Source organism: Penicillium argentinense, assembly GCF_028826775.1.
Source record: "Penicillium argentinense strain IBT 30761 chromosome Unknown utg000005l_segment0_segment0, whole genome shotgun sequence".
NCBI classification, from domain to species: Eukaryota; Fungi; Ascomycota; class Eurotiomycetes; order Eurotiales; family Aspergillaceae; genus Penicillium; species Penicillium argentinense.
In genome coordinates, this window is record NW_026622664.1 from 5236377 (window position 1) to 5256612 (window position 20236).

General features: G+C 52.0%; 8 protein-coding genes across 8 annotated transcripts; 3 read left to right on the plus strand and 5 right to left on the minus strand.

Annotated features, from left to right (window-relative positions):
• Positions 1-1800: 1800 nt before the first annotated feature.
• On the minus strand, positions 1801-2574 carry mpt (putative DNA repair and transcription factor Ada; the record flags this gene model as incomplete). The annotated part of the gene is made up of 1 exon (XM_056619258.1): positions 1801-2574. One exon carries the CDS (start codon positions 2572-2574, stop codon positions 1801-1803), a length of 774 nt encoding a protein of 257 aa, XP_056475417.1.
• Positions 2575-3664: 1090 nt separating this feature from the next.
• Positions 3665-4643, minus strand: N7532_006765 (60S ribosomal protein uL2; the record flags this gene model as incomplete). Its single annotated transcript, XM_056619259.1, has 3 exons — positions 3665-3802; positions 3868-4445; positions 4595-4643. The coding sequence occupies 3 exons, from the start codon at positions 4641-4643 to the stop codon at positions 3665-3667; spliced, it is 765 nt and encodes a 254-aa protein (XP_056475418.1).
• A 1077-nt stretch (positions 4644-5720) lies between these two features.
• On the plus strand, positions 5721-7936 carry N7532_006766 (uncharacterized protein; the record flags this gene model as incomplete). Its single annotated transcript, XM_056619260.1, has 5 exons — positions 5721-5909; positions 6021-6190; positions 6309-6438; positions 6499-6867; positions 6920-7936. 5 exons carry the CDS (start codon positions 5721-5723, stop codon positions 7934-7936), a joined length of 1875 nt encoding a protein of 624 aa, XP_056475419.1.
• Positions 7937-8422: 486 nt separating this feature from the next.
• N7532_006767 (DUF1770 domain-containing protein) lies at positions 8423-9151 on the minus strand (the record flags this gene model as incomplete). The annotated part of the gene is made up of 3 exons (XM_056619261.1): positions 8423-8470; positions 8549-8743; positions 8843-9151. The coding sequence occupies 3 exons, from the start codon at positions 9149-9151 to the stop codon at positions 8423-8425; spliced, it is 552 nt and encodes a 183-aa protein (XP_056475420.1).
• A 202-nt stretch (positions 9152-9353) lies between these two features.
• N7532_006768 (adenosine kinase) lies at positions 9354-10757 on the plus strand (the record flags this gene model as incomplete). Its single annotated transcript, XM_056619262.1, has 7 exons — positions 9354-9405; positions 9469-9484; positions 9545-9695; positions 9754-10095; positions 10151-10488; positions 10550-10663; positions 10721-10757. The coding sequence occupies 7 exons, from the start codon at positions 9354-9356 to the stop codon at positions 10755-10757; spliced, it is 1050 nt and encodes a 349-aa protein (XP_056475421.1).
• Positions 10758-12358: 1601 nt separating this feature from the next.
• Positions 12359-15179, minus strand: N7532_006769 (uncharacterized protein; the record flags this gene model as incomplete). Its single annotated transcript, XM_056619263.1, has 2 exons — positions 12359-14812; positions 14871-15179. 2 exons carry the CDS (start codon positions 15177-15179, stop codon positions 12359-12361), a joined length of 2763 nt encoding a protein of 920 aa, XP_056475422.1.
• A 528-nt stretch (positions 15180-15707) lies between these two features.
• N7532_006770 (uncharacterized protein) lies at positions 15708-16560 on the plus strand (the record flags this gene model as incomplete). The annotated part of the gene is made up of 3 exons (XM_056619264.1): positions 15708-16040; positions 16104-16193; positions 16243-16560. The coding sequence occupies 3 exons, from the start codon at positions 15708-15710 to the stop codon at positions 16558-16560; spliced, it is 741 nt and encodes a 246-aa protein (XP_056475423.1).
• Positions 16561-17075: 515 nt separating this feature from the next.
• Positions 17076-19830, minus strand: N7532_006771 (C2H2-type zinc finger protein; the record flags this gene model as incomplete). Its single annotated transcript, XM_056619265.1, has 3 exons — positions 17076-19539; positions 19597-19651; positions 19710-19830. 3 exons carry the CDS (start codon positions 19828-19830, stop codon positions 17076-17078), a joined length of 2640 nt encoding a protein of 879 aa, XP_056475424.1.
• Positions 19831-20236: the final 406 nt, after the last annotated feature.

Below are 20236 nucleotides of genomic sequence, written 5' to 3' on the forward strand. Positions count from 1 at the left end.
ACAGGGTATCGTCCGGGTAAGAGAATGCGTGTCGGTGAGAGTGAAGAGAAAGACGAACAGCGCAAGAAGCGATGGAACGATTGGAATGGGATCTGAGCACGGTTCAAGGAAATCAAAGAAAGACGATCGTCGGAGGGGGTGGAGAAAGGAGAATAATGGGAAGGCGGGAAAGAGGCTTCGAAGAACCAGAGCGGTACGGAGTACAGGTTAATTAAAACATCCCTGGGGGAGGCCATGCCCACCCGTTCAATAATATGATTAGCGACGCCACCAAAAGTTTCTGGAATCCCTCAAAGCGTTTCACTGCATGCAGACGACACCACTCAGTGCGTCGATCGGTGGAGAATGCGCTGGTCCAGACGCCACCGAGGCCATTTTGCTTTCTTACGGCGACACATTGTATTGTCCGTACCACGCCGTGTTCCAGCTAAGAATCCTACAAAGGCCACTACTACTTACAGTAGTAAGGAGAAGTACACCTGAGACACGACGACATTGTTTCAAAAGTCGAGGCCTGGCGGCTGATGTGACACGCGTTGGTGGGGCGACGGTGGGGCCTCATTCCAATTGGAAGGCCAGGAACCGACCCAGATCACCTCTGCTTGTCACTAATTATATCCTCTGCTGGCTCGCCACCAGGGTCCGGTCGTGCCAGGAGAGCTTAAGATCGGGATCCGGATTCTGATTTGGGTTTCATGATACCCTCGAGTTACTATGTATACAGCTGCTCATCGCGCCCAATGGCTCCCACCATCTGCACACACCCGCACGGTTGTCGCTTGCCCTGTTGCCTCGGTGTTTCAGGGACCCTTGCCGATAATTGTGGTGGTGGCGACGTCAAAGCCTCGTCGATCCAATCCATTGACTCTGGGACAATCAGCACTTTGGTCTGCCGTGTACCCCTTGGCACGCCGGGTCTACCCAGTCCCCCGGTCTTCCCGGGTACGTAACAGCGTTGATCTGCGCCTCATCAGATGAATTGTTCACTTCCAAGCGGGATAAACTCATTTCATGGAATAGTCATTGGCTGGCTCAGCCCATCAGGGTCAGGCTGTGTTTCCGAATAGTACTTAACAGTAGGTACCACACTCTGTACCATAATCACCTGTTGGCTGTACATATGAACAGTTGATGGTGGAGACAAGCACCTTCCCCGCCACATAAACCTTAAGATAGAGGAGGTACATACTAGTATGTACCCTCCCTGCGAGTACCCCTCTACGTAGTCAAATAGTGGTACATTGTCTACTGTCAAGCTTCAGTATAAGTCCCCTGAGTACATATGCCGGTGTTAGAGGCACCGATTCGTTCTCCCAAAGGGTCAACGGGGGTATCCCCGTGTCAATGTGAGTCAAGCTCACCGCTCTCAAATACAAGCTTGATGGGAACTTGTGGACTCGGCCAGTTTTGTGAAAGGAAATCTCTCTGCTGTAAGTTCTTGGTTGGAGAAGAAGGTTATCAGTCAAGGTCAGGCTGGATGAGGATAGTCTGAATCTGCCATGTTTTAAGGTGGACGCAAAGAGGTGGTAGAAAATGTGGACCATATGAGAACAACAGGCGGGGATGTCTAACGTCGAGTAGATTACTGCTCGATTTGACGCACTAGCCTAAGGTCCCTGCACGTCATAACCTCCCGTTCCCAACATCCCAGAATTCAAATGTTACGCTTGATAAATAGTCCAGGTCCCAAGCTTCCTGCGGTAAAATCAAATTACAAATGCAATCCAAAGATCTGATATCAAAATGTTATAAAATATATGCTATCCATTCATGTACAAGTTGATACATCCTGTAGCTGGATCATGCTGAGAGCATGTGGGGATCAATAAATAGAGGATTCGGCGACGTCCGCCCCTCGGCGGCCAACAAGAAATCAAATTCATTCCACCCACTTTCGTCCGGGTCCTTGCTAATTGAAGAAAGGGTGCAACCTTCCCTCTCAGTCGCCGACAAACTGGCCAACGGCGCAAACTGACGCCCTCCCGTATCTAAATTCAGACCTTCATCTCCACTCCCTTCGATAGACCCATAAGGCGCCGGTGGCGTCCCAAGCTCAAACAAGGTATCAGGCGTCAAGGAGTCGGACGAAGGCCGCATGGCACTCTCAACGAGACCACTCGCATACTGGCCAGGCGTGACGCCGGTATGTTTCTTAAACACGCGATGGAAGTGGCTCGGTGTCAGGCCAGCCCGAACCGCCAGGTCCTGCAGCCGCGGTTTCAGCCCTGCCGCTAGCTCCTCGCGTATCTGCTCACAGGCCCGGTAGACCATCGCCGTTTGGGGGTTGTTTTGTGCCGCCGTTTGACCCGACTGTGGCCGGCAGCGCTTACAGGGCCGGAACCCTGCTTTCTCGGCCTCTGGCGGGGTATCGTAGAACCGGATGTTCGCGCGTCGGGCCAGTCGCGCTGAACATGAAGGGCGACAGTAGATCTTTGTCGTTAGGACGGCGTACACAAAGCTGTCAATCGTTGCGTCCCGCTTGACTACCGCTTGCCACCGCTGTGCAGAGGTGAGTGCGTCGGTCGTTCGACTGAGGCGGGGAATTCTCTGTGGGGAATTCGATGAAGAGGCCATTCTCTTGGAATTAGATAGACTCTGTGTCCCAGACTCGAGTGTGTCTAGGGCATTGTGGTAGCCGTCTCAAACTGCAAGATCGAGGAAGAACTCGAAGGTTTGGCGGCGTGGTTCCCCGGAAAATGAATGATCTGGGCGTTGATCTCAATGTAGCCAATCAGCGATCGGGACCGAGACCAACACGAACCATCAGAAAAATCGATTTTCCACCATAATTATTGACTTTCGAGGATATTGGTATCTAAATTTGGTCGGTTTTGGGTATATTCCAGCTGGCAGGGCTTAGAGATACCTAGATAGATTTATTTTGGGTATTTTCGAATATTATGATCTGATCCCTGCACCAAACGCCCAAGATATATAAATGTTTCGCACACATTATGACACCTCCACCACAACACATCATATATATAATGTATGATGGTGCAGACCACACTGTAATTCAACCTGCAAACTACCGTGTGAAGTATAAAATTGCATTGGATAGAAAATATAAGTGAATATTTGTAACAACAACCATAAGAAACATCCATCACACGTCGATTTTCTTCCTATGAACTGAAGTGGCCCTGCGTACCGGTTGACATTCAGATGCTGCAGATCACATCAATCCAACACCCACAGTAAAGACGGTGCCGCGGTGAAGTCAAGGGGTCAATGTCAATAAGTTGCAAGGATAGACAACATAGAACGCAAGTACAATAGTAATATCACGCAATGTTGTTGCGCCCAATGGCATATTCAGATCTAGGCGACGGGATACGCTCTACGACAACAGCACCGCATCAGATAGCAGGAATACAGCCAGGCTAGATCTACTGGGTGCCAAGGACAGATGAATTTCAAAGGTGTATCATTTCCTAGCCCCAAAGGGGCTTTTTTGACTTTTCCGTTCTGCCTTGACATGAGGCCAGCCCCGGACCCCATTCCATCACCCTTTGTAATTTGAATAAAAGAAAAGGATGGTGGCCACAACCTTAATTCGCTAAGGGCGCATGGGACGCTTATCCGCAGTCGCCTAAGTACATATGTCTCATAGCAGAAGTCCATTTTCAACCCGTCACAAGAAAAACTCCAAGATATATCGCGCTTAATCCTTGGTCTTCTGGGTACCACGGAGCAGACCGGTTCTGCGGGCAGCGATAAGACCGGCCTTCTGACCCTGGGCGGCGTAGCGGGAAATGGTCGAGGCCTTACCGATGTGCTGGTGGTTACCACCACCGTGAGGCTGTAGGAAGAAAACTGGTTAGCGACAATGCAGTCGTGGAGGTCTGATTGCGAAGCGTAACATACGTGATCGACGGGGTTCATGGCAACACCACGAGTCTTGGGCCAAGAGTTGCGCTTGACAGCGAACTTGTGCTTGGCGCGGGAAGCCTTGAGCAGGGGCTTGTCGGTACGGCCACCACCGGCGACGATACCAACCATACCACGGGCGGTGTTCTTAACGACCTTCTTGGCACCGGAGGGCAGCTTGACACGGGTCTTGCCATCCTCGGGGTTGTGGCCGATGACGGTAACGTAGTTACCGGAGGTACGGCCAAGCGCACCACGGTCACCAGACTTCTCCTCGACGTTGGTGACGACGGTACCCTCGGGCATGGAGGCGAGGGGCAGAACGTTGCCGACGGTGAGCTGAGCGTTCTTACCGGCGTAGATGAACTGGCCGGTGTACATGCCCTCGTTGGCGATGAAGGTCTCGGTCACCATCTTGAACTTGTAGGGGTGGCGGAACTGGACCTTGGCGAGGGGAGCACCACGGCCGGCATCGTGGACGATCTCCTTGACGACACCACGGGTGTATCCGTGACGCTCAGCATAGTCGAGGGTACGGAACTGGGCGGGCGCCTTGTTCAGACGGGTGTGAGCCGCTATGAGAAGAAAAATTCGTATCAGCAATCGAATTCCAATTTCACAGTATTCCCTCAAGCGCTTCCAATTCTCCCGACTGCTTTGTGCGCAGTCCCGACGAAAAACCGTGCGTGGATGGGTAGGATAAATTGTTGCGGTCGAAACTCACTGAAAATGGAGCCACGGCCCTTCCTCTGGTTGCGGATAACGCGACCCATGGCGACTGTCTGTGAGAGAGGTTAGTATTCGGGAATCGACAGTCGAGTTCCGGCGTTGTCGGAGTCGTGTGGTGGGAAAAGGTCGTACCTCGAATTGAAGATGGGCTTGTCGTTGGGAGGATGAGAAATCGACGGAGATTGGGACTGTGTGGGCTTTAGGGTGTGGTCGCTAACCTAGCCCAATCGGGTCTAGCGCATTGTCGATTACCTCAGCGTTCAGCGATGCAAGCGAGTCCGGGGAAATCCAAGTCGCCTCGCAGCCATAGAAAAAGAGGAACTTGATTGGAGAAAGAAAAATTTTCAACGAAGTAGAGTATTTGAACTATCATATTTATGTCATCTGTCATATTATCGGACAAATGGTGCCTGTTGAGCGATTGTGTCCATTGCATACTTTGAGGATCTCTGACCTAATCCCACGTGACCATCCCCGTAGCCCTGACGCCGCGACCAGGCACCCTGCGGAGAATGAAGCGTCAGCTCTACAGTACACTGTCAAGTACCCTACTACATATGGACCTTTCCCATCTACCGCACCAGCGTGGGATGTTTCACACCATAGCCGCCTTTATCTTACCTTGAAAGACTTGCTCTCAAGATTTAATTCAAACAAGCCGCAAAGCAACTTCAAGATACTCTCTGCTGCAAATGGCAGTCGCGATACCTACTCTAGGGTAGTTTGAGACGAAAGAGCTAGGAAGTGTTGGAGAATCGAAAGCACAACTACCCTACCTTCACTGATATACTATTTGTTTGGATGAATTGTACGAAAGTGCTAGAAAGAGAAGCAACCGAAACCGCCCTATATAGTAGACTATTCATTTTGTACTAGATCGAACAACAAAGCTTCAATACTCAGGCTTTCTTGATATATCGACCCTAGGACCCCAAGGCATTTTTCTCGGAATCGCCAAGGGGAAAACATGTAATAACCGAATCACTGGCGCGTGAGGAATCCGTGAAGTAATCGCCCTGCGGGCGCAGGAGACCTTAGCCAGAGCCAGTGCTGGGCCGACGTGACGGCTTCCTGCGCGAACTCCCGACTTCAACCTCGCACCTTCCACCACGACATCCAACATGGCCACCTCAGACTCAGACTCCTCCTCACTCTCTTCGGCACCGCCAACAGACGATGAAGCCACCATGGATGTTGAACAACCCGTCGGTATCACGAAATACTTCAAGAAGGAGTCGTCGACTCCTCCGCCGAAACGAGAGCCGTCACCACCGCATGAATACGTTATCGCGGACAACCCCAATATCGCTGTGAGTGATGCTTGATTGATGATGGTTCAAGCTCCGTTTTAGAGCAATGGACACGTTCATGACGCGTTCAACACCTCTCAGACACGTTTACTGATCTGTCGCATTACTTAGTTCATCGTCATGTTCCGCGCGCGTTTCCATGATGCTTTCCCTCGAGGACTGCCGCACTATGGACCTCAGGATATCGAGAGAGGCGTTGTGGAGGATCCACCTGGAGAATACATCGAAAGACTGCTTTGCGCATTGCTGGGTCTCGTTTTGAATCGCAAGAAGGATGTTGAGTATGGTCGCCACCTAATGCCCGAAGCCCGCGCGGAGACCTCGCGCAACATGCGCTTTTGGCTCCCACCCGCCAATTGACCCCAGAACAACAGCTAATGCGATATCTGGCTATTACAGACGAAACCACTTCACCCGGCCACTCGAGGAGGCAATATCCACACACCACTCACAGTGGCCCAAGGCGTGGGAGGGCAAGAATCCCCTCTCCGGAGGTCGCAGCTTTGCGACAATGACCCCGGAAGAACGCGTATGCTATCAAATCATCGAAACTACATCGCAGCACGATTCTAACGTTGGTTTCACTTAGATCGAGCTACTGAGATCCTTGATCCTATGGTCCCTCTCATCTTCCGATGCAATCCAGGCTAAGCTGAAGGAGTCCTACAAGCAGGCCCGCCACGATGATGATCTCAACCAGCCTTTGTCTGTTCAACCCTGGGGCCGCGATAGCTTAAAGCGACGATACTGGCTCATCGAGGGCCAAGACGACACTCATTTTCGCTTATACAGGGAAAGCAACCCAAGTCTGAAACACATCACGTGGTGGAGTGTCGCTGGAGACATCCCAGAGTTACAGGCCGTTGCCAATAAGCTTCAAGAAGAAAAGGGCACAAACTCGAAGAAACTCAGTGAAAAAATTTTGAGTGCGATCCCTCGTTTTGAGGCTTCAGAAGATGTATGTTGGTTACTTGAGATTCAAATCGGATTGCCACTGACAATATCTCTAGAAACGCAAACGTCGGGACTATCGTCTTGCGCGCAAAGCTGCGTTTGCTCGGCCTGAGCCTGGTTTCTCCATGTACGAAGGCCGCACTCGCGGAAAGAAGCTGAAGTACACATATTCCGACGATGAGGATATCTTCTCCGATGAAGGCCCGTCCAGAAGATCCGCCCGCAACACTACTACGGTGACACCGGCTGAGCCATCGCGACCCAGATTCACCGCAAGTGGACGACAGATTCGGTCCCGTGCCGGTGGCCTGTATGGCGCCTCTTTACTCAGTGGACAACGCGGGGATTCCGAAGATGAGGATGATAACCCAAGACCACAGCGAAACCGCACCTCTGTTCACCCTAATGGCTATTCCGGCTATGATGCCGATGACTTGGAGGACGAGTCTGATGCCGCATCGTCAGGTAACGAGAGCGGCAACGAATGGAAAGTTGGGGATGACGATGAACATGACAATGACGGAGATGACGATGGAGAGGTCGCCAGTGGCGACGAGTCAATCGTGAACGGAGAGCCCCCTAGCCTTGTTGTTCAGCTTAGATATGGCAAAGGAAAAGCACCGAACAATCCTGTCCCAGTTGACGAACCTCCTCCCGGCGAAAAGTTCGAGCCAATGCAGATGAGCAAGGTCGAAGTACCGGCACCATCGTCCACCGCTACAGACGTCCTACGACCAAGCTACGCCCCAGAAACCATGTTGAAAGGGCCAGAGACTGAACAATCGGCACCAGCGATGACTGCGTCTTCCTTCGGTTTTGAAGCACCTGCACCCCAGCAAGCCCCGTTTGCATCAGCAGCTGCAGCGCCGTCTTCTGAAGAAATGGCTCCTCAGACATCAGAAGGAGCATCAAGTATGTTCCCAGCCACAAACACTCCCTTTCCCGTACCCGATGGTATTCCCAAGACCACTCAGCTAGCAGAGCCAAATGTGGCCCCTACTGAGCCTAGCCTTGGTGCTGGAAGCCAGCCTGGCATCCAAACACCCCAACAGCAGGCCCCTTTCCAAGGCTAGGAGTCTACTGGCTGTGAACCTGTAAGTCATTGTCAAGTTGCATGTCTTCTCTTGGAAGAAATTTTGATTGTGGGGTTCAAAGCTGAGAATGGAGTTTGCTCATGGGGTTTTGTTGTTGTTTCTTGTCGCCAATCTGATAATTGTAGATAGACCTGGAAGGATTAACACCTGGGAAGATATCAGATTATTCTCGATGAGATGAGTCTCCGAGCACACCACCTTAGGGTTCCTTGCAATACTCCTACTCAACCAAGCCAAAATCTACAATCGAATGGAGTCAAGAATACTGCGACTAGACGCGCTTGTCGATTGATGATAAAGACAGAGAACCACTCTAAGTGGTGGGATATCAAACAGAGGCCTAGCTCATTAAGCCACAAATCAAGAAAATACCAAACGCCTTGAACCGATGCTACTGAAAGTAAGGCAGATTGTGCCACAGGACTCCGATATTTACTGTGGAAGTCAGTCAATCCTTTGGCGCAATCAGTCCGCACCTGCGTTGGAGAACTGAGCTCCATAAAACTGCAAGAACTCCACATCCGTTAGTCTGTCTGTTCATTTAAGCGAGCGCTCGATTCAAACTGCTCGCATGGAAAGAGGTCAACTCACCTCTCCAACTTGCTCTGCCAGCTTGGGGTCCCGGGACAATTTCAGGGGTGGCAGCTTCCAGTTGTTGACATCATACCACCATCTACGAATTCGGCTTCCGAGGGTCTGTCCGCTCAGCGAGGCGGTGCGGTTCCAGTAGCGCCAACCCGAGAGCGCGAGTGTCCAGACTGTGCCTTGGATGAGGGGAAGGAGAACCTGTATAAGAACAGCGGTGTTAGCACGGTGTCTTCAATCCAACCAAGCCCCAAAATTTATCCTCCGCGTAATTCACTGCTGTTTCAAAGCATATCATACCTGGTCTCGAATAGTGATCCATGCAACTCGCCCCCATGTATCGGCATCCTTGATGCTAGCCAGGTAGCTTTGCTCAAAGCGGAGATCCGGGAGGGGCGGCAGGGTCTGACGGCGGCGAACGGGGCGAATAACACGACTGGGGTCGACAAAGTCTGAAGGGAAGCTGCCTGCGTCGGAAGCCGGGGCCGCGACAACGGGCTGTTTCTCGGAGGCCGCAGTGGACGGGTTCAAATCGTGAGCAGGAGAGGGATCCGAGCGGACATGCGCCGCCTGAATGGCCTCAGGGATTTCCAGCGCCGGATTGGCCATTGTGGCGGCTGATCCGAGTCGTGAGGATGATGATGTTGGGGCTAGTTCAAGTTGTTTGGGAAGTCGGAGGTCGAGGTGGAGCGTTGGCTGATCCGCGGGCTTCCCGCCCGGCTTCTTTTCTGCCGGGCCCCTCCACCCTCCCACCTTCATCCCTCTCCTCTTCCCTCCCCTCAGTTCACTTTTGATCTTCATTTCCCTCACAATGGCTGCCGCTCAAGGATATCCTCTTCTGTGCCTGGAGAATCCTCTCCTTGGTATGTTGTATCCACACCTTTCCAGGCAGGTTGTATAGATTGCTGACTTCAAGTTCCCAATAGACATTCAGGCTCGTGGGTATGAATTGACTTTTTAATCGAACCATAGCGATCCCGATTTCTGATATGTATGATGCAGTGATGCTGCTCTCCTCGAGAAGTATGGCCTGAAGGACAACGATGCCATCCTCGCCGAGGAGAAGCACATGGGCATCTACGAGGACCTCCTGGCCCGGGACGCTAAGCTGATCCCCGGTGGTGCCGCTCAGAACACCGCCCGTGGTGCTCAGGTATGGCATAACTGTTGGCAATAATAATTGAAAATTCTGATACTGATGAAATTCGCAGTACATGCTTCCCGACAACCAGGTCGTGTACATTGGCTGCGTCGGTAACGACAAGTACGGCGCTATCCTCAAGAAGACCTGTGAGGAGGCTGGTGTTCACACCGAATACCGTGTCGACGAGACTCAGCCCACCGGCAAGTGCGGTGTTGTTATCACCGGTCACAACCGTAGCATGTGCACCCACCTCGCCGCTGCCAACGAGTACAAGATCGAGCACCTAAAGCAGCCCCACATCTGGTCCCTCGTCGAGAAGGCCCAGGTCTACTATGTCGGTGGCTACCACCTGACTGTCTGCGTCCCCGCCATTGAGGCTCTGGGTCAGGAGGCTGCTGCTAAGAACAAGGTAAGTAGATTGAAACTTGTTCAAATCTAGCAACGATCGCTCACACATGATTTAGGTCTTCATGCTTTCCCTCTCTGCCCCCTTCATCCCCCAGTTTTTCAAGGAGCAGCTGGACACTGTCCTGCCCTACACCGACTACACTTTTTGTAACGAGACTGAGGCTCGCGCTTACGCCGCCAGCCACGAGTGGGGTACCGAGGACGTTGTCGAGATCGCCAAGAAGCTCGCTCTTCTCCCCAAGAAGAACACCCAGCGTCCCCGTGTGGCCATTGTCACTCAGGGCACTGACCCCACTGTCGTTGGTATTGCCTCCGCCGACGGAAACGTTGAGATCAAGCAGTTCAGTGTCCACGAGATCTCCAAGGACGCCATCAATGACACTAACGGTGCGGGGTAAGCTCATATTTTCTCACGTAAGATCAAACCAAAGCCCTTTGCTGATTCCGTAACACAGTGATGCGTTCGCCGGTGGTTTCTGCGCCGGTATTGTCTCGGGCCAGTCCCTTGAGGACAGCATTGATATGGGTCAGTGGCTGGCCAGCAAGAGCATCCAGGAGCTTGGACCTTCGTAAGTTCTAACATGGATACCCGTACACGGACCTTTATACTAACATGATAAACACAGCTTCCCCTCCCCCAAGCAGACCTACTCCCGCTCTTAAGCGATAACGACTCTGCAAGCTTAAAAGAATAGATTTGAATGAAGATTTTCAACACATAGATCTCCTATCCAGGAAGATCTCGGCTCTGCTCAGCCCATCCGGTTGAACATTTGCCACTTAACCCTTGGATGATTCAACCCTCTATACCCAATTTTCATTTCCTGCTCCTATTTTTTATCGAGATAACGACCCAACGTCGAGAAAATAAGAATCGAAAGGTACACTGTCTTTACACTGTCCTTTTTGACAGCACCTTTTTCTTCTTAATTTCCTTCTACTACTGCCGTCACGAACCACTTAACATGATGAAAGGTATCTTCGCAACCTACATGAACGGGCTGTGCGATGGGCCCCGTTTTCAACAACGAATTTATGAATAAATGGAAAATCCATAGATGCTGTAAGTAGGGAGTAGATACGGCCACACCCCCCTCCCTGACCTTTCAGGAAAATGCTAGTTCTTCGGCTTGTGTGTCCAGGCAATTAGAGTCTAAAAATGATCCTTCTGCTCTCTGAAGAAAATATTCTTTTGCCCGAACCAATTCATTCAGCATCGCTCTCTAGAGCAGTAGCTAGCCAGACAGCTGATCGTGTAGATGATTGGGTAGCTGACCAGGTAGCTGACCAGATAGATGACTGAGCAATGAACCTGGCAGTAGGCAGAGTGAAGGTTTGTTTATCCAGACCATAGTCGATGTGGCACTTGACGTCGAAATTGGCACCGTGTTTGGCCAGGGCTCTAGTTCTGTATTATCTGAAAGAGTTATGACAGGGCAGCTACGATTTTAGAAGGTCCAGGAAAAAGGGGCAAAGGAACCATCAGTCGTACTAGGGGTAATGCTCATATTGATTGCCAGCCGGCACGCCTCATCTTTCCGACTGAGAAAAGATCCAACTTGGAGTAACCAATTCCAGACCTCTGGGAAAGGAATATCCCGGTCGCTCATCTGCTGCTCCATGGCTAAATCTCCAATCAAAAACAGAACACAGAGTATGGGGAGGGCATTTCGAAAAAAAGGGGGTCTCACGAAACAAATTCATCTCGCATCAAACAAGTGGCCTTAAAAAAAAGAAGAAAAAAAAGCAATTTGGCCATGCTGAAGTCCTCTTCTGAGGCTCACCTTCCAGACTTTGATCTCAACTCGTGCTGCGTGTTGAACGCGTAGCCAGGGAACTCGGCCCTAGAAGGGGAAACGGAAGAGGCACAGCATTCGCATGGCTGCCACGCAGGATCAAAAAGTCGGATAGCATCAGAGGCCGAAGGCATCCCGCACAGGGAAAATATAACTCAACACCCATCAAACGCACGCATTGCTAGGAAGTGGTTGGGTTAGAGCCGTTCACAAGAGCCAGAGCCAGCTCTGGCGGGAACATCCACAACTTCTAAATGTGAAACAGGACAGCTTATCATTGAATTCACCTTCTTCGAGCGCACGCTGATCACCCGAGAGAACGGTGTACATGGGCCAGAACGGTTGAGAAGATCTGACTTCATGCACTGGACGTTGACGTATCTTGCTCGGATGGCCGGTCTGAGTTGTAGGCATATTCCGCAAATGCATTGTACATAAGGCTTGCAAAGAAGCAGACTACTTCGCTTATCAGCCTCCTTGCCCGCATGGGGGAGTCTGACCGATAGCTCCGAGCTGACTGGTTGATTTGCGGTGGCTGCCAAAACCCGGGGCAAAGGGCCCTCCGCTTGCCGGAAAACCGCTGGCGATAAAAGCTTCATTGGCCCAGGTTTGGTTTGGCAAAGCGCTCGACATAGGCTGGCTGGAATACGAGCCATAGGCCATGTGATTGAAATTATCACCATCCCAAGTGCCTGGGGGTTGCCGAGATAGGGCTGTTGAGGAGTTTGTTGGTGGGATCCACGACGAAGGGACTGGGCCAGCCGGATCAAAGAAACTGGGTGTTTGAATATGACCCATCATACTTTGATGGAGGAGGTCATTTGCGATCTGGCCTTGAGATGGTGTCCGCTGCAAACCGGCACTTGGGGGTGCCATCGAGTGCATCTGGGGTTGTTGTCCTAGGCCAGGAGGCGTACGAGGAGACGTACGCTCTCTGAGCGGAGCTGGAGGCGATGCCGTGTTCCAGATACTGGGCATTCCAGGGACAGATGCAAGCGGCGAGTACGACTGAGAAATTGATGCGCGGAGGGAGTCTGCTGCCCCGGGGTTCGGGGGAGCAAGTCCAGGAGGCGGAATGGGTGTTCCAAGCTGAGGCGTGGTCTGTTCGTTGAAAGGAAATCCGTTCATTGTGGAGCCCATATGCGCCGGAGGTGTGTCGATATCTTGAGGCTCGTTAAGAAAGGCATATGGGCCTGGAACGTTGGGCGCATTTTCGTATGTATCAGATTCTACCAGTCGCTCCACGCCTTCCACAATACGGTTCATGTTCGCCGACATGGATGCTGATGCAGCCTGAGAGCCACCAAACATGCTGCGACCCTCCGCGGCGGAGTTGGCGTCTTGAGCTGCTGGAGGCGGAGGGATATCCTCCCGTTCAACATTTGGGGTCGGCAATGTCTGCTCGTGGCCATGTGGACTCGAGAAAAACTGGGACGGCAACCCATCTTCTCGGTAGAGGAAGGTCTTCTTGTCTTCGTCATCGATAAGCGCAACTGGAATTTTGTTGCCCACTACCAGATCAAGGCCGTCGATAACAAACTCGCGGATTCTGTACATCATTTCCATGTTCGGGTGGCTTCTCTCAATACCTGGATCGTTCATTCGGGGTTTGAGCTGTCCATTGATGCCGATGTATCGGCGAGATGTGGAGGACTGATCAAGAGGCAAAAAACCAAGACTCTCTTCGTCATCTTCGAGGAGATAGTCAATCTCCGGGAGCTGTGCAACATCAAATGTAGATGTAAGAAGTGTCAGAGTTCCTGCATAAATCTTCCAGAACTCTTGGATCTGAATAGACAGGGCAGAGTCCTTCTCTTCCTTTTGCGCAACGAGGAACTCGTTGGTCACTAGAAGCCAAGAGCTATAGTGCCTCAATGCTGGAAGAATTCGACGGGCAACAACAGTGAGCTTATCCGGGCCATTTTTGGCAACATCTTTGCCGTTGCTGCTTGCGCTCGAATCCTCGGCCGCGAATCGCTCGAGCTCAACAAGAAGGATCTGCAGTAGAGTAAAGAATGTTTTGACGTTGATTCGCTGAAAGAACAAGCGCGCATTGGATACTGGCTCCTCATTTGATCGTGCTCTGGCAAAATCCTCGGCGGCAATGTTAACCAGGCAGAATTTCTGCAGCATTCCCTCAAGAGGTCTTTCCCTGATTTCGACTGCGAGTTGGCTCATGACCTCGCTCTCCAACTCGTCGTGTTCTGGGAAATCATTGCCTCTGTAGCACTGGGCGTGAAGATATACGAACCATGGAGCGAGAGCTCTACCGGGAATTCCAGCATCCTCAGGACGGATCAGCTCTCGTTTGGCCCATAGGCTCATCACCTTCTTGAACTCAATTTCCAGGTTCCCTTTGGCCGAGGGGTGGGATTTCTGGGTAGACAAAGCTCGGTACAAATGATAGGTGGCCCGGAAATGGTTGCCATCGGCGAGAGCAATAACGGCCAGCTGGTTATGCGACGTTCCGGAGGCGGGATAAATCACGGATGCGAGGTCATAGTATCCAATCGCGGGTCCCCATTTACGATCCTTGTTCACGAGTTCGGTCTCTCGATAACGAGAGAGGTCACCCAGCCTGATCAGGGTAGCGTGGCAGGATTGGAGGATTCGTTTCCGTAGGTCGGGAGTTGTGGGAATCGGAGGTTGCGCAGACAGGTCTGGAAGGGGTTGGTGATTAGTATCGGTGTTATTCACAGGGCGCCGGAGAACCGGCAGCCCATTAAATTCAATTAGGGTATTCGTACTCTCAAAGTTGAACTTGCGCGCGACTTTCTCCAGTTCCACAATGCCTCCAAAATGCGACGAGATGTGTTGGATGTAGCCACGATAGAACCGTTGGCTGGACTTGATGAAATCCAAGTAATGCTTCTCAAGCTTGCGCTTTTCGACCGGCTTCTTCTTTGCGTTCTCATCGCGATACTATAAAAGCCATATTAATCACTGTTGCCAATGATCCCACCCATGAAGCTGGACTTACGCGAGAAAGCAACTTGCGAAACCGATTGTTCACTTTCAGGTGCGCGTCCCACAGGCGACCCTCCACATCCGTGTCGCGGGCGGTATCGAAGTCGAGCAGAATGGCATCCTGGCATATGGAGCGAAATCTGTCAAAGTAAGACGTTGTGTTAGCGGGATCTGGCCGTGAGCTGAGGGACAGTGCGGCGTTGACGTACTCTGAGAGGAAGTGTGAGATCTCAGCAAATGTCGGCTCCTTCTGGGCGAGGCATCGTGTCAGTTCGCTTTCGGCGCTGAGCGCGGTTCTGTCATGATCTTTGTGAGATTCCATTCCTGTTCCGACTTCCCGAGCTTTGCGGGACACTGGGGGGGTAAAAGAGGGAGGACTGACTGCCACGCATCCTGGAAGGAGGCCATGCCAGCGAAAACCTGACCGCAGTCCGCGGCTGTCAGATGGCTCTGGCATAGACAAGCGACCGCAGGAAAGACGCCATGAGAACGAGCGAGCGAAGTGACAGTGAGTGAGTGATGGGGGATTATCGAAAGGAAAATGCGCGTGGAGTACTTCGGCGGAATCGCCCCTGGGGCGGTGCTGATTGGCGAGGGTGGGCCACCCAGTCACGTCGACTTTGATGCGGAAATACTGGAGTTAAGCACGCCGCGCTCACTTCTCTTCGAACAACACCTAGGTAGCAACCCACAGAGGTGCAATTGCACCCGCGCCTCTTGTACACTTCACGCTTGGGCGCTGGATGGGCTTCCCGGACGCGTGCCCTCGCAGTGTACGGCTGCACTGAGCCCCGCCGAGTGGATCAATCACATACCTCCGGTGCCTGAAGCGCCAGCAAGTCACCGCAAGATGTCCAAACGATCAAGAAGTCGTTCGCGGACGCCCTCTCCAGTACGCCCAAGGACCTCAACTCCCAGCACCGCCGGCATGCCACAGGAACGCAATAAGATCCTTCATTGGGAGCAAGATTACGCCGAGGTCATGCATTGTGAGCTTCCACCGCATCGGGAGACGCTGTCGTTCGCATCGTACGAGGATTATGAGGTACATTACCTCCAGGCCCATGTCAATCGTTGCTCTGAATGTAGCAAGAACTTTCCCACGGGTCATTTCTTGAATCTACATATCGAAGAGAATCATGATGCCCTGGCCGCAGCGAGGCGAGCGCGCGGGGAGAAAACTGTACGTCCAATCCTAGAATCCCAGCCAAGCCATGGCCTTGTGCTGAAGCTAACACTCGAATAGTATGGCTGCTTTATTGAGGACTGCGAGCGGAAATGCTCGACTCCCCAGAAGCGAAGACTCCATTTGATAGACAAGCATATGTTTCCTCGGGTATGTCCACTCTGCTCCTGGAATACTGGTGTTGCACTTTGGCTAATAGATGAGATTCAAGGGCTATAATTTCTATATTGTAAATGACGGTTTAGATCGGCAGACCTCCCTGTTACGTCCGCTGAATAGCAGCAGGCGACGCCTTTCAACTGCGTCCGTCTCATCTACTCATGAGGGAAGACTGCGCCGTCGCAGCTCAGCGTCACAATCGAACCCCCCGGCGACTATTCCTCAAGAAGAAAAGGATGACATGGAGATCGTTGAATTAGAACGCTCCATGTCAGCACTCCGATTTGTGCCCGCAAGCGTGGCGAGAAACTGCGCAAAGGCGCCCCCAAAAGTTCCTAAAAGCGCTGGGGATAGTTGATGAGTTAATGACTGAAATGATCCCGATTTCCAATGTTCGTAAAGATACTCGATATACATGCCCCATAGAACCAAACTATCAGCATCCCATAGATTGCAGCACATTCCCTATACACCACGTTACATACCAGTACTACGAATATTTGATTTATATGATAAATTTTCGGGGTGAACTAGCTGGCTCTTGGAATCATCATCATTTCGAGGTATCATTAAAGAAGCAGCAGTCCAATGCAAAGACTCCAACCTGGGGTCCAAGTAACGGGCCTATACTTATATACAGATAAAGCATGAAGAATTCCATCCAAACCAAAGTCCCAAGCCTTCCAAGCTTGCATATACAAAGGAACTCCGTGAGATATCATGTCCATCCGAAAAAAAGATAAGAAAAAGGAAATAAAAGAAGACAAGCACAGAAAACAAACAATAACGTCATTAAGCATGCCACGTTGAAATTGGTGGCATCGCAACAATGCTGTTCACATCTTTGCCTTGAGACAACCTCGCGAGATATTCTCAATTTTCCAACAGTTCCGCATAAGCATCCAGACTCGACCCGACTAGGTCAACAATGGCCCAGCTCGTATTGCCCTTGAATGTCCGGGCCCAAACGCGGACAATAGCAACGCTAAGCTGGCGTACCTTGTACGGGTTTGCCATGAACTCTAGGTCCGGTGCTCCAGGTGGATCAACAGCCATGTCGGTTTCATCCATCATGCTCTTGATCCACAAAAGCAGCTTCCGTTCGTGTTCTGACAGCCGCTGGTCTGACTGCGTGGCGGGAATGGCCAGCAACCAGCGACTAAGAAGAAAGGCGCATTCCAGGCTGCATAGAGAATGTTGGATACTCCAGAAGAACGAGTGGGTTCTGGCCACAAAATCAATTCCCAGTCGGACAGGAATCGAGAGGGCATGGGCTGAATGGAGCAATGCCATGATCAGCCGTGGGCTGCGGACGATCGGCGGTGATTCGATCAGTGCCCCCGCAATCTGCATCGGATCTTGGGTAATGAGATGGCGGCAAGGGCCCAGGTCAACATGCAGTCGAATGTACGCGAGGCCCAATAGTGCCGTGGATGTAAATGCAATGGGACCCGCGGGGTTTTGAGGGTCGATGCTGGACTCAGGTGTGCGTTTCCACAGCGCCTTCCAAGCACCCAGAGAATTATCGAGCACGTTGAGATCTTCCTGCCGCAGACTAGTGCCGTGCATATTGGGAGCCGACAAGCATAGCTGACGAGCGAAGAAAATTTGTTGTATGATAGCATGGATGAGGATGTAGTTGCCCAGAGGAGAAATTGGAGCGGACGGGAAAGAGACGGATGCTTTGAGGAACAGGCGGGCAAATGCATCCTGGAAAGAAACATCTTGTCCTTGACGGGTACGGTGAAGTCGTCGCCACTGCGGCGCATTGGTAGCCTTCCACAGGTCATGCGAGCAGGGCATATTGAGCTTCAGTTCGCCGTTGAGGATCAAGGGGGGTATGTTGTACATGATCGAATGAAGATTAAAGAAACAGTAAACGATGAGTTTCGTCCGCCTGTTCCCCTCTCTCCGTATCCACTCCTCCCAGCTAATCGGCTCGGGGGTGGGTGGGGGTTCTGCCAGGCCATGCTCGCGAACAAGTCTTGCCAATGTGCTTTGAAGCGAGAGAATCTCGCGCAGTAGCTCTGGTTGTCTCTCCCAGGAAGCAAACACGGTCAGCAGCAAGAAGGTTCGAATCACTTCCATGTGTGCATCCGAGTCATCGGGAGTGTAAATCGACGCATTAACAGGAGGATTCGGCATGTGGTGGCTCTGGAAAGGGCTGCTTGCAGTATTTGAGATCATCGATGAGCCTCGCGAGTTTTGATAATTGGATGGTGGAGAGATGTAGTTCCATGATGGATGGGGGACCTGTCTGCTATCTCGTCGACGGAGACGCTCCAGCAGGATAGCCTTAGCCGCGTGGAAGAGGTCGATTCCTCGGCCATTTTCAAATCGATAATGCGAGCCAGCCGCTGCCGTTGCAAGTGTGAGCTCTGGTGAACATTTGGCAATCGACAGAGTAGGAACATGAACAAAGGGCAAATGCTCATTTAGACCATTTATATACCCTGCAAAGAATCTGGAGAGAGCATGGCGGGAGGGCGGCACAAAGCCCTTGGGGAGAATAAAAGAAAACTCCTCCAGTTTCGAAATGAACACCTGACGGTCAGCATTGGTGATATCCCACGCTGGCCGTGAGCTATCGTCCGAAAGGCCAATCCGGTCCTCCATTTCATGAGACTCTGGCTGTAACGATGGTAGACGCGAACCAAAATTGGAAAACGAAGGCGGCTCATCCGCCTGGACTCGCGGATCGCTCATTAAATCAGCACCCAATCTCGATGAGCCTGGCGTATCTCGCACTTGCTGTTTCGAATCAATGGAAAGGCTTGGTGGCAGCATGGGTTCCTCGACCGATGAGAAGACTCCCGAGTCCCAGTCGGACGATAGACCAACGCTTTCCAAAAAGACGGTAAAGTCTTGAACGGGATCACCAAGGTCTGTGAGGTCGAGGAAGGAGGGCTCTACGCCATAGTTGTCGGTGATGGCTCTCTCCGGGGGCGGGGGGATTGGTTGGGAGGGGGTATCGACGGCATGCGAAGGTTTTCGGATGGAATCCAAGCTCTCCTGCTGGCCTTCCAAGGCGACATGGCTCGCGGCATGCGACAAGAGGTTTAAGTCGTAGCCCCAGGAGGGATTGAAGTGGGGAGTCTCGACAATCGGGGGAGGCTGGACCTGCACCTCGGGAGGTGGAGGCGGCGGGACTTGGGTATGGACTGGAATGGCGTCGGCCAGCTCTAACATGCGCGACTCATGATGGGCAGGTTGAATGATGGACGACTGGATTGGAATCTCGTGGTGGCTATTCTCGGTCCCGTTGTGCGTGCGATGTTCGCGACTGGCCGCACTTTCGGCAGGGTGGACCAATCGCTCATGTCGCACCAGGAGGTCACTGCGAATGCCAACAATATCAGCGATTGTCCGATTGGGTAAGTGAATTGAGCCTTACCTGCGCGCAAAGGACTTGGAGCATATGTCACATGAGAAGGGTTTCTCTTTGGTATCTGTTGTCCTACATTAGGAGAAGGGTCGCGGCGACAGGGTAAGAGGGGGTTACTCAACGGGTGCGGAGATGGCGTTGGAGATGCTCGAGGCGGGCGAACGATCGGCTGCAGTATTCGCAGGATAGGGACTTGCGGTGAGTGGCACCCTTCTTCTTGACTTTGGCCTTCTCGTCATCCATATTTGGGGTTGGGGTTCCGTCTGGGGGGAAGAGAGGGGAAAGAATTCGAGGCCCAGCGCTGAGCGGGGAAAGAAAAAACTGTGGGGTTTGGCGCCAGTGAGGGGGAGACGGTCACGTGGGCCATGTGGCAGGCCCAGCACCCAGGGGAGCAGTGTAGAAATGGAAATCCGCGAGAGGCAGCATGGCAGCAGCTGAGGCGAATTGGCGATTATTTCTGCGGAGGTGGTGCTGTGACCGTCCTGGCGCGCTTCGAATACCTGCATCGAGACGTACTTGCCGGAGGAGTGGACACCCAAGCCGACAGCCGACGCGATGCTCCATAAACAAACATCGAAAGGCTAGTCTCCCTGGGGAAGATGAGGGAAATATTATTGTGGTATCCTACTGAGAATAAGCTTTTATATGG